This window comes from Ursus arctos, unplaced genomic scaffold (assembly GCF_023065955.2).
Source record: "Ursus arctos isolate Adak ecotype North America unplaced genomic scaffold, UrsArc2.0 scaffold_13, whole genome shotgun sequence".
Lineage (NCBI taxonomy): Eukaryota > Metazoa > Chordata > Mammalia > Carnivora > Ursidae > Ursus > Ursus arctos.
In genome coordinates, this window is record NW_026622797.1 from 6,015,362 (window position 1) to 6,027,400 (window position 12,039).

At 37.6% G+C, this 12,039-nt stretch overlaps 2 protein-coding genes across 6 annotated transcripts in view; one reads left to right on the top strand and one right to left on the bottom strand.

Moving 5' to 3' along the window:
* PACRG (parkin coregulated) overlaps positions 1-10,269 on the bottom strand; it is a 497,419-nt gene extending 487,150 nt beyond the window's left edge. Inside the window, exon 1 of one of the 2 annotated variants that reach the window (XM_026505177.4) lies at positions 9,695-10,269. In XM_026505177.4, the coding sequence (XP_026360962.1) occupies positions 9,695-9,850 (156 nt within the window). In that variant the 5' untranslated portion in view covers positions 9,851-10,269. Of the gene's footprint in view, positions 1-5,215; positions 5,309-9,694 lie in introns of those variants that run through there. The other variant, XM_057311208.1, reaches the window with a different exon arrangement.
* Positions 10,270-10,335: 66 nt separating this feature from the next.
* The window catches only part of PRKN (parkin RBR E3 ubiquitin protein ligase), a 1,246,455-nt gene continuing 1,244,751 nt past the window's right edge, over positions 10,336-12,039 (top strand). For 2 of the 4 annotated variants that reach the window (XM_057311211.1, XM_026504659.4), the window contains exon 1: positions 10,344-10,497. In XM_057311211.1, the coding sequence (XP_057167194.1) occupies positions 10,485-10,497 (13 nt within the window). In that variant the 5' untranslated portion in view covers positions 10,344-10,484. Of the gene's footprint in view, positions 10,498-12,039 lie in introns of all 4 variants that reach the window. The other 2 variants (XM_026504660.4, XM_057311210.1) reach the window with 2 other exon arrangements.

The window sequence follows — 12,039 nt, forward strand, 5'->3', positions numbered from 1 at the left end:
TCTTCCAGGGGACAGATGCTTAACTTAGGATAGACATAAATCCTTAATAGTCACATACTCTCTGCCTGCAGGTCACAGACACGGATAGTTCTAATCACACAATGACAGTAAATGTCACTGCCTTAGTTATTGAAACTTTACATTCCTTTCTAATCTTGATTCTTTGCTGTAACAATAACATGCATAACGAAAATGGAGGTAGGCATCTTGCCACTAGAGCGTCTGGTCCCCAGGCCCTCTCCTTTCTCCTACTTGGGTGTCTGGAATAATCTTTTCATTTGCCCTTTTAGGGTTTGCTGGCCGAACCCATCGAGAAGTTGTAATTAATACCACAGAAATACAAAGGATCATAAGAGATTACTATAAACAATTATATACCAACAAATTGTAAAATCTAGTAGATAAATTTTGAGAAACACACTATCTTCCAAGACTGAATCATGAAGAAACAGAAAATCTTAACAGACTCATTACAAGTTATACAATTGAATCATTGATTTAAAAATTCTCAAAAAACAAGAGTCCAGAACCAAACAGCTTCACAGGTGAATTCTACCAAAAGTTTAAAAAAGAGTTAGTACTTATCCTTTTCAAATCATTAAAAAAAATGAAAGAGAAAGGAATGCTTCCAAACTCATTTTACACATCCAGCATTATCCTGATGACAAAACCAGAAAAAGACACCACAAAAAAAGAAAATCTTAGGCCAATATCCTTGATGAATATAGATGTAAAAATCCTCAAAAAATATTAGCAAACTGAATTAAACAATGTATTAAAAGGATCACACACCACAACCAAGTGGGATTTATTCCAGTAGTGCATGGATGCTTGAACATGCACAAATCAATCAACATGATATACCACATTAACAAAACTAAAACAGAAATTATATCATAATTTCATAGATGCAAAAAAAATTGACAGAATTCAACATCCATTTACGATAAAAACTCTCAACAAAGTAAGTGTATAAGGAATGTACCTCAACATAATAGAGGCCATATATATGACAAACCCACAGCTAACATCATATTCAATGGTGAAAAGCTGAAAGCCTTTCCTTTATGACCACAAACAAGACAAAAATGCCCACTTTACTTTCACCATTTTTATTCAAAATAGTTTTGGAAGTCCTAGCCAGAGCAATTAGGCAAGAAAAAGAAATAAAAGACATCTGAATTGATAAGGAAAAAGAAACTGCAGATGACATGATACTATATATAGAAAACTCCAAAGATTCCACCAAAAAAATTACTAGAACTAATAAATGAACTCAATAAGTCTCAAGATACAAAATTAACAGAAATTGGTCATGTTTTTATATGCTAATAATGAGCCATCAAAAAGAGAAATTAACAGTTCCACCTACAGTTGCATTAAAAAGAATAAAATACATAGGAATAAATTTAACCAAAAGATGAAAGACCTGTTCTCTTAAGTGCGGGGAGCTTGCTTCTCTCTCCGTCCCTCCCTCCTGCTCTGCTCTTTCTTGCTATCACTCTCTCTCTCAAATAAATAAAATCTTAAAAAAAAAAAAACAAACAAACCTATAAGACACTGATGAAAAAAAATTGAAGATGACACAAATAAACTGAAAGACATACTGTACTCACACATTGGAAGAATACTGTTAAAATGCCCACCCTACCCAAAGCAGTCTATGGATTCAATGCCATCCCCAACAAAACACAGTGGTATTTTTCACAAAACTAGGACAAAGAATCCAAAAATTTGTATGAAACCACAACACACCCCACATAGGCACAGCAATTTGAGAAAGACGAATAAAGCAAGAGGCATCATGCTTCCTGATTTCAAACAATACTACAAAGCTATAGTAATCAAAACAGTATGCTACTGGCACAAAAACACACACATAGATCAATGGAATAGAATGAAGAGCCTAGAAATAGACACACATGCATATGGCCAAATAATCTATGAAAAAGAAGGCAAGGCTATACAATGGAGAAAATACAGTATTTTCAATAAATGGTGCTCAGAAAACTGGACCAGTACATGCAAAAAAATGAAACTGGACCATTGTCTTATACCATGTATAAAAATAAATTCAGAATGGATTAAAGACTTGAATGTAAGACTTTAAATCATAAAATCACTAGAAGAAAGCACAGGCAATACGCTCTTTGTCATAGGTCTTAGCAATATTTTTTGAACTAGTATTCTCAGGTACGGGCAACAAAAGCTAAAATGGAATTGCCTTAAACTAAAAAGCATTTATGCAACAAAGGAAACCATCAACAAAATGAAAAGGCGACCCATGACTAGCAGAAAATATCTGTAAAACATATAGGAAATAAGGAGGGTATATAATAGCCAGAATATATAAAGAACTTACACAATGTAATATCAACAACAGTAACAAAAACCCAACTAAAAGATGGGCAGAGGACTTGAATGGACATATTTCCAAAAAAGGCATACAGATAGCCAACAGGAACATGAAAAGATGCTCAATGTTCTATGCTCAATGTAATGATCACCAGGGAAATGCAAGTCAAAACCAGAATGAAATAATCACTTCACACCTGTCAGATCAGTTATTATCAAAAAGACAAAAAAAAAAAAAAAAAAAAAAAGGAAGTGTTGGGGAAGATGTGGAGAAAAGGAAACCCTCATACACTATTGGTGGAAATGTAAATTGGTGTAGCCACTATGGAAAACAATATGGAGATTTCTCAAAAAATTAAAATTAGAACTACCACGTGATCTAGCAATTCTACTTCTAGGTATTTATCCAAAGAAAATGAAAAAATGATTTGAAGAGATATATATACTTGTATGTTCATTGTAGTGTTATTTACAATAGCAAGAACCAAGATATGGAAGCAACCTGTGTCTGTCGATAGATGAATGGATAAAGAAGATTTAAGATATAAATATCTTTATCTATATAGTTGGAATATTACTCATCCATGAAAAATAATGAACTCTTGCCATTTGCAAGAACAAGGATGGACCCACACAGTATTATAGTAAAGTGAACAGCAATTAGATGATAGAGCAAATAGTACTCTCATGTAGAGCTAGCAAGCATTTAAATATGAAAAATGAACTTGGAAAATGATTTTGATGTAGTTACTGAAGGAAATATATACATACCCCAGGACTCAGAAATTCCAGGAGTATACTCTTGGACATTTATACATATTTTCTCCAAAAAATGTCTTAGAATTTTCCTAGTAACACTATTTGTGACAGTCCTAACCTAGAAGTCACACAAATACTCATCAGTGGAAGAACAGATAAATAATGTTCTAAAGACACCCAAAAATACTACACAGGAATGAGTATGGAGGGTCTGTAATCATATGCAATAATGTGGGTGAGTCACACAAATTTAATGGCCAGACACAAAACGATTATGGATTTTAGGATTCCATGGATGTAAATGCAAATCTGTTGTCAGAAAATTGAACTTGGGGGTATATTTGGGCAGTGACTGGAAAAGGCCCGAGGGAGTTCCGTGTTAATAATGTTTCATGATCTGCGTGCTGGACCAGTGTCTTTGGTTTAATATTCATCAAGTGATACACTTATGTTGACATATGATGCATCAACTAAAGTCTAAAAGACAAGTGATCAATAGAGAATTGGTCCAAGCCAGAAATACCTAGAAATCTAAGTTCCATTCCTTGCTCTGCCATTTAATAAGTGTCCTGAAACCACAACAACAAAATTGAGTTGTCTGAGATTTATATGCAAAGTGGAGGAAAAAAAAATCTGCCTTGCCTCCTCATAACATGGGTTGGAAACCCAGATAGAATAAAAATGACTATTAGATGTTAAAACATGTAATAAGCTACTATATTTAATATACATAAAACATTGCTAGGTCATTCAAATTAAATAGGAAGATATTTTACATAATTTAGTTTAACTATATGTAAAGGATCATGTAAGAACCCTCTGGTCATTTGGAAAAAAAAAAAAAAATCAAACTGTCTATCCCACTTCTTAAACAAAAATGAATCAGGAAAAAGCAAAGCTTTAAAATAGAACATTAAAATTATGAGGATTTGGGGGGGGGAAACTAAAATTTTTAGACAGGAGAAAGCTTTTGTAAACCATATCACTTTAACATTTTACAATAAGCATGTACAACTTTTATAATAAGGTAATTAAAATATGGCATAAAACATTTGTAAATTATTCTAATTCCTATACTTTATATTTATATAAAACCATTAGCATTTTTCTTGAAGCTGTTAATTCAAAGATGATTGTCTCATTATAGTACAAAAGATGGTCATTCATTAATCTATTTGAGAAAAAAAAAAATAGCACCTCTTATGTGCCAGGAACACTTCTAGAGCTAGAGATTCAGCAGTCAGTAAAATAGTAGTAATTCCCTGCCCTCAAGGAGCTTACTCTGTACGGGAAGAAGACATAGGATAAACTAAATTGATATGAGAGGGTGGTCAGTATTTATGGAAACACATAAAATGGAAAGATGAGTGTGCTGCAGTAGGGATGGAAGAGATTATTAAGAGGCTGAAATTTTAAACAGCCAGGGAAGCTTTCACTGAAAAGTTAATTTTTTTTTCAAAGATTTTATTTATTTATTTGACAGAGAGACAGACAGTGAGAGAGGGAACACAAGCAGGGGGAGTGGGAGAGGAAGAAGCAGGCTCCCAGCGGAGGAGCCTGATGCGGGGCTCGATCCCAGAACGCCAGGATCATGCCCTGAGCTGAAGGCAGACACTTAACGACTGAGCCACCCAGGTGTCCCTGAAAAGTTAATTTTTGACAAAAAAAACTGGAAGGAATAGGAGATGGTGATATGTAAAGGGGAAATGCATTTTAGCCAAAGGGTACAGGAAGGGCAAAGGCACTGAGCCAGCAGGGCAACTGGCATTTTCCAGGAACAGCAAGGAAGCTACTGTGGATGGAACAGAATGAGTGAGGAAGAAAGCACTAAAACATATGCATAAAGAAGCAAAGGTGCCAGATTACTTAGGACCTTACAGGAGGCAAGAACTTTAACTTTTACTCAGAAATGAGGAGCCATTTAAGGGTTTGAGGTAAGGAATGCCTTGATCTGGCTGAGTTTTAAAGGGATCTTCTGAGCTCCTAAATTGGGGGAGGGTGGTTAAAAAAAAAAAACAACACAAGACTAAAGACATATAACAATCACAGCAACAAGAAAGAGGATGAAGAAGAAACAGGAAGAAATGGTAGATTTGCTTACCTTCATTCAACAGATACTTAGTGAGTACACAGATGCTGGTTAGGATGAAATTAATTGGTTAGCCATGGGTTCTGCCCTCACAGGGAATTTACAGGAGATAAAACATGAGACAAAGTAACTATAATACACAGTAGAAAACAATGAGCAAAGGATAACTTTCCATCTTGGTTGACAAAGAGGGAGAATTAGGGAAGTCTTCTTGAAGCAGTAGGCATTTTAGCTGGCCACAAAAATCAAAGCTCGACAGCTCTTTGACCTCTGCCTTTTCCAGACTTCTTAATTGCCAGTGCCTAAAACAGTGCTTGGCAGTCAGTCATCAGTAGATGTTCGTTACATAATGTCTGAATGAACGTGGGTGTGCAGATATGTAGGGAGGAGGGCATTCAAGCAAAGGGAGCAATATAAGTGAAATCATAACAAGGACAAGTTACAGTTTTAATTTGGTGGAAGGAAGTGAGACTAGGGGAATATGAAATTAAAACCTTAGGGCAAGGTTATATTACAGAAGACCTTGCTGGTCCTGTGAAGGTACCAGTAATGAGAAGGGAACTTTGTACTAGAAAGATGAATGTAATACTGACAGGTGATTGAAACAAACAACCAATTGGTGGATGGAAGCTAGAGACCAGTTTGGATTAGACTGTAAAAACCCAGACAGAAGGTAATGAGGATCTCAATCAGTTTATTATCACTTGGTCCCCTCATCATTAGTACTTCCACTATACTGAGTAAATATTTGTAAGCCTTAGCACAGATGTGTATTTACACGTACTGTAATTATTTTGTCTGTTTCCTTTTCACTAGCAATACAGCATATTTAGCACCAGTGGTGGACACTTCTAATCATCCCCCGATTTCCCTTTTCCCCTTTATTACAGTAATAAAATGCCCCAAGTTTCAGCTGGACATAGAGCTACCAGTCAGAGACTCCATTTCCCAGCCTCTCTTGCAACTGGATGTGGTCATAAGACTAAGTTTTGGCAATGGATTTGAGTGGGAGTGACAAGTGCAACTTTTGGGACTTACATTCCTAATGAAGCTGCTTGTCCTCCATTTCTTCCTGCCTCTTCTTGCAGGCTGCTCCTTACCCATTTTTCTCTCTCTATGCCTGAAATACGTGTTAGAGATTATGCCCTTTTGCACCTATATAACTTTTGTAGCCCCTTTCCTGATGAAACAGGTATGGGGGCCTGGGAGTTCCTTTAAGGGTCAATTTTTCATAGGTTTTTGTAAAAAGGGAAAATATAAGCCTATGACCAAAGTCTGGCCAGTGGGATGTGAATGAAAGTGGGGTGTAGTGTCTAGGTCCTGCCTCTAAAACAAAGCTCTCTGCTTCTTCTTTCCTTCTTTCCGAGTGTAGGGATTTGACCCTGGTGGTGGTAAGCCCACCTTGACCTAGGGGATCATCCTACAGGATACAAAGCAAGAATATTCAATCAGTGCCCAACAAACTTGGACTTATATGTAACAGAAACAACTTCCATCTTAGTTAAACTACTCTTATTTGGTCTCTGTTAAACCAGCCAAATCGATATCTTAATACATAATTTATAAATATTGACCATTACCACTATATGTTGAATTACTATATGATTGGTAAGTATAAATATCTCTCTATAAGTAAAGCAACATTAAAGGTTTATTTCTCCCATTCCCCTAAGCTTTGAACATAAAACATCTATAAGCTATAGAAAAGGAAAGCTATAGTACAAAGCTTCAGCTGAAGTCAACTTCTGTATCATCACAACTTTGGGTCCAAATCCTAACTTGCTTTATGATAAAGTACGTTAGCACAGAAAGCATCTACTGTCAGTTGAGATTAAACCAATACAACACTGAGCTAGTGGTTTCTGGTTATAGGTTTTAAAATACCATGAAACGAGGCCTTTAAACGGAAAATGGACTGTGAAATCTTCAAATTCTGTATGTCCTATCAGTCTTTTTAGGCAAATGTAACAATATGAATTTGAATATTAGTCTCTGATTTCAGGAATTTTCTCCTTGCCTGTGTTCATAAAGAATGCAACAACAATTTCAAGGAAGTAAAGGAAGAACAGTATTTGACACTGGGTCTTAAAAAACTAGCCATTTATGTTTCTTATTATTTTAGAAATATTTTTATTCTTATAGTTTATGACTGTTTAAATAAGGATTTCTGTTTGTACAGCCCATCTGATCAAATCTGTTTATGATCAAGTGTATTTACTTATGTTACTAGAGCATTCTCAAAGAAACACAGAAAGTGCCCACAGAACTCTTTAGGATTTAGCTGTGTATGTCTTTTGTGGAAGAGCACTGGATGGTGACTCATTTAATTAGGAAGTGTTTGAAAGAGGCAATTGAAGGTGAGCCCCAACAATTCAAAAATGATTTGGGTGTCAGCTTTGGGATAGGGATTGTAATTAAGATAAGCTGGAGACTGGCACATTATTTTCTGAATAGAAATAAACCTTAAGAAAGAGATAGAGCTATTCTGACTTTTTAATGCCAAAAAGGTTTATACTGTTGAAGACAGAAATGGTGAAATGTAAATATTGGATATAAAAAGGAAATGTTTTATTTCCTAAACCACTGAAGTTCTTTTGTATAAACAGTATCTTTCTTTTATCAAGACTTCATTATCGTGTGGTAGTTTTACAGGGACTTTGTTTTGCTGATCCCAAATCTTCAGAACTGTGCCTGTGGTTAGCAAGTTCTTAGCTTAGCTAACTGCCGCCCCTCCCCCCCCCCCCCGCAAAAAAAAGAGAGAGAAAGAGAGATATGGTTGCTGATTGAATGACTGAATGAGACGATAATGCTTGCATCTATGAATTGTAATTTCCCATTAAATAAAGTGAAAGAATGACACATCCTGTTTTGAGGGTCTTCATGGAAATACAGATATTACACTAAGAGACTTTCCCTAAAAATACAAAAATAAGGAGATATTTAACTTAAATAAGTTGTTTATAAAGAAGGCTGCTTCACAATCAATGTTTTTTGTTATTTTAGTTTTGTAAGCATATTTACTACATTTAGTAATGCCGGATTACTTAATTTCCCAGAAACTATAACTTTAGGTATAAGGCTATGTTAAAAAAATACATGATTATAAACATAAATTTAGAAAAAGAGAAAATCTGACCAATTTTCTGCATGTCTGTGAACAAATATAACATTGAAAAAATGACCAAGATTATAATTAGAAATATGGTGTCAAAGAAAAAACAAATAATTAGCTTGAATGGTTATGGTATTCTATATTGCTGATAAATGAGTCATCTTGACCCCCATCACTACCTATTTACGTGAACACCATGCAAAAGGATTTCAACTACAACAAGCAGGAGTTTTAGTCTATATCCACAAATTTTCACTATTGTAAACCAACTGATACACATTCCAATAATCCAACTATCATTTTGTGTAGTAATATGGCAATCTGGCTTAGGGATCTAGAGGTAATCTGTTTCATTCATGCAGGTAAAGGATGGGGTTTAGGAACAAGGTACTAGACTTGCAACATTTATGTAAAAGAAATACTGTGATAGTGGAAAGCAACACTATTCATTTAACATAATAAGCTACCATACAATAAGTCAGATGCTCCCAGAGTGTAAATTATACCAATTTGAAAGCTGCATTTATTATTAATATCTCATTCCCAGACAGGGGCTTGCTTAGTGAGTCACAAGTAAAACCTGGTTTAGCATACCAAATTTTAACTGTTTAACAAATATGAAAGTTTTTTTTAACCTATCATGCATGTAGCTAAATCACTTGTGTGCATTTTAAACCTTTTTTTCCCCAATAGTATTGAGAATATTTCATTTTTACTATCACAAATAATATAAATTAAATACAGACTATATAGTAATAGAAATACTTGAACTGAAGCTTGGATTGTTTAAAATTTATCATTTAAAAGGTCTGGAAATAGACTTCATATTAAATTGCCTATCAGTGCTCTAACAGGCTGATGTTATTTTGTAAGAAAGAGGGTTGTTAGAGTAAATGCAGGGATATTCTAAAATTCCTTAGGTTGAACTGATGAGATTTCTTACTACAGATGATTTAATGAGTTCATGCTTCTAGGTGTACATCAGCACATGTCAAATTCTGCAAGAGTTTATGATTTCTAAGAACTCGCCTTCTAGAAGGCCCTTTGCTGAGTGGGGCTCCATTAGGAATCAATAAGTAATGAGGCTCTTTTTTATTTTCGTGTAAATAGTTTAAGAGTAATTTGGGGTGGTCTAGAAACCATGAGTTATTAGGAAAGTGCTTATAAATGGGATATAATACCTCACTTGCCCAAAATCCTTTCTAACAACCTAGCCGGGACCTCCACACTCTGTTGGGCACCTTCTGCAAAGGAATTGCCATTTTTGCCAAAGACCACCCAGGACACAGATTCAGAATCCATTTCAGGGCCGGCCAACATCTATAATCTGGTGTTCCCTGATTCGGACCGAGTGCATTCAATGCAGGAAGATCACTTACGACTGAGTTTTTCATCATGGCTTTGACTGTGAAGCCCTCAGAAACCAGGGAGTGAGGCTGGTGCACCGGGAGCGGCTGTTGTGCCAGCAGCTTGGTCCTCTTCGGCATCTTGTCTGGGCATTTGTGTAAGCTCAGGGTCTCTTTTTCTGCCACCATCTTCCTAGAGAATGTCTTGTTCTCATAAAACGTGTAGTAAAAGAGTCAGTGGGTTTTACGGATGTGAAAAGGAGTTCGGGAAAAATGTAAAAACGCGCGTTACTGGTAGAAATTCAACCCCTCGTAGTGCCCAGGGTGATCCAGATGTTTGGCAGCTCCTAGGTGAAGGGAGTTGAGGGAGGGGAGGGGCGGGAAGAGGGAAGGACCGTGGCAAGAGCCGCAACAAGCTTCCAAAGGTAAGCCTCTTGGTTGCTAAGCGACGCGTCAACACTGCTGCCGAATGGCCCAGGCCCCCCGTGACGTACGTTTCCTGGGCCTGAATCCGGAATGGCGGCGGAAGGCGGCCAGCGGAACGCGGGCGGCGACCGGCGGGCGGCGGGCGGCGGACGACGGACGGCGGACGGCGGACGGCGGACGGCGGGCGGGGGGCGGGGTGAGGAGAAACTACGCGCTAAAACTACGACTCCCAGAAGGCCCCTTGGCTGCGCGCCGTCCGCGCGTGCGCATTCCAACTGCCGGCCACAGGGGAGGCGAGTGCTGGAAGATTGAACCCCGGAGCCACACTGGTGGGAGGCACGTGCGGGTGCCAGTGGGCGCGTAGGTCCCTGCATGCCCAGCAACCTCCACCTGCCCAATGACCATGATAGGTACGTGGGTGCCTGCCAGGTACAGCTTCTTTGCGCCGCCCCGCCGGGCCTCGGCGGACAGGGACCCCAGGTCCGCCGGTGTCAACTGTCAGTGTCAGGGCGGCCGTGTCCGCCTGTCCTCAGCCCGCGCTGCGGGCTTCCTAGTGCCCGCCATGGGCCTCCCAGTGCCCGCCGTGGGCCAGGAGAATAAGTGTGTGTGTTCTAAGCCCCCACCCCGCCCGTGGTTTGACAGGCTTCCCACTGGAGACAACTTCTTCAGGGACCCTGGTGTGCGCCCCTGCGCCTCCCAAGGTGAAGGCTGGGTCGCGCGTTCCGAGAGCGAGCTCACTGCTCAGCCGGACTTGCGGGGGTCCCTTTGCAGATCCCTCAGTGAGCCTTGGTAGCTGCATTCCAGTTAGGAACAGATTGGGACCCCCGATGTAGGACTCTTTCCTGGGAAACCCTAGCGAAGCATTTAACTCTGGTGGAAAGTACCTGCAATAATGGTTAGGATCAAAAGAAATTCCTGCAAAGGGATTTAAACGTCTTGCCGCTCTGATTTTTCCTTTTAAATCTCTCATTGTAGGTCTGAGATGAAAGAATTAGAGTAAATAACAAGGATTAAATATTTGCATAATGAATTATTATTATTATTTAACACCAAATGACCTAGGTGCGTTTTTGTGATTAAAGCTTTGGAAATGGTTTATTATAATTGTTTATAAACACTGTGATGTGTAAGATTAGCAAAGTTTCTCCCTTCCGGGGTTAAGCCAAAAGTTTTTCTTTTTTCTTTTTCTTTCTTTTCTTTTCTTTCTTTCTTTCTTTCTTTCTTTCTTTTTTTTTTTGTTCTTCTTAGCGGTAATCTTTGAAATTAGTGGAAATGCACAGTATGATTAGAAACCATTGCTATTTTGGGGGTTTATTATGACAGAGACTTGCTCTAGATTGTGTATGGAAGATTTGGTGAGCCTATTTGGGGATTATTCCTGATGAGTGCCACTTAAAAAACACTTTTGATGGCAATGAGTACATCTGAAGACAGAAGTGGTCTGTCCAGAAAGATGAGAAGTGGATTTTAAAATACGTGTTTGTATGCGCTGATAAAGTCTTCTTAAGTCTTTTTTTTTAGTAAATTAATGTTTAAGTATAAGCATTCTACTCACTGGGAGAATCATGCCAGGGATTAACTGACACTGTCTATGCAGCAGTGATAAAACCTAAGGATGTTGTCCAATTTTTCTTTCCTTTCTAGCATAGTATGACTTTTGGTGAATGACTTTTGAGAGTTATCCAATTAAGACATTTTTTCTTATAAATAAATTTTTCATATAAACTTTTACGAATCTTTTGAGACTTTTTAGGGTGACTATTACATATAATCCACTGTAAACGCAACTCTGAACTGATTCAGAAAACCAAGAAGACAGTTTTCAAAATCCATGATGTCAGTATTTTATAGGAAAAAAAATAATTTGTTTTATTTTGAAAACAGTTGTGCAAATTTTATTTTAATTCAACTTAATCTAGTACATGAATACTTTTAAAAGCAAATTTATAGTA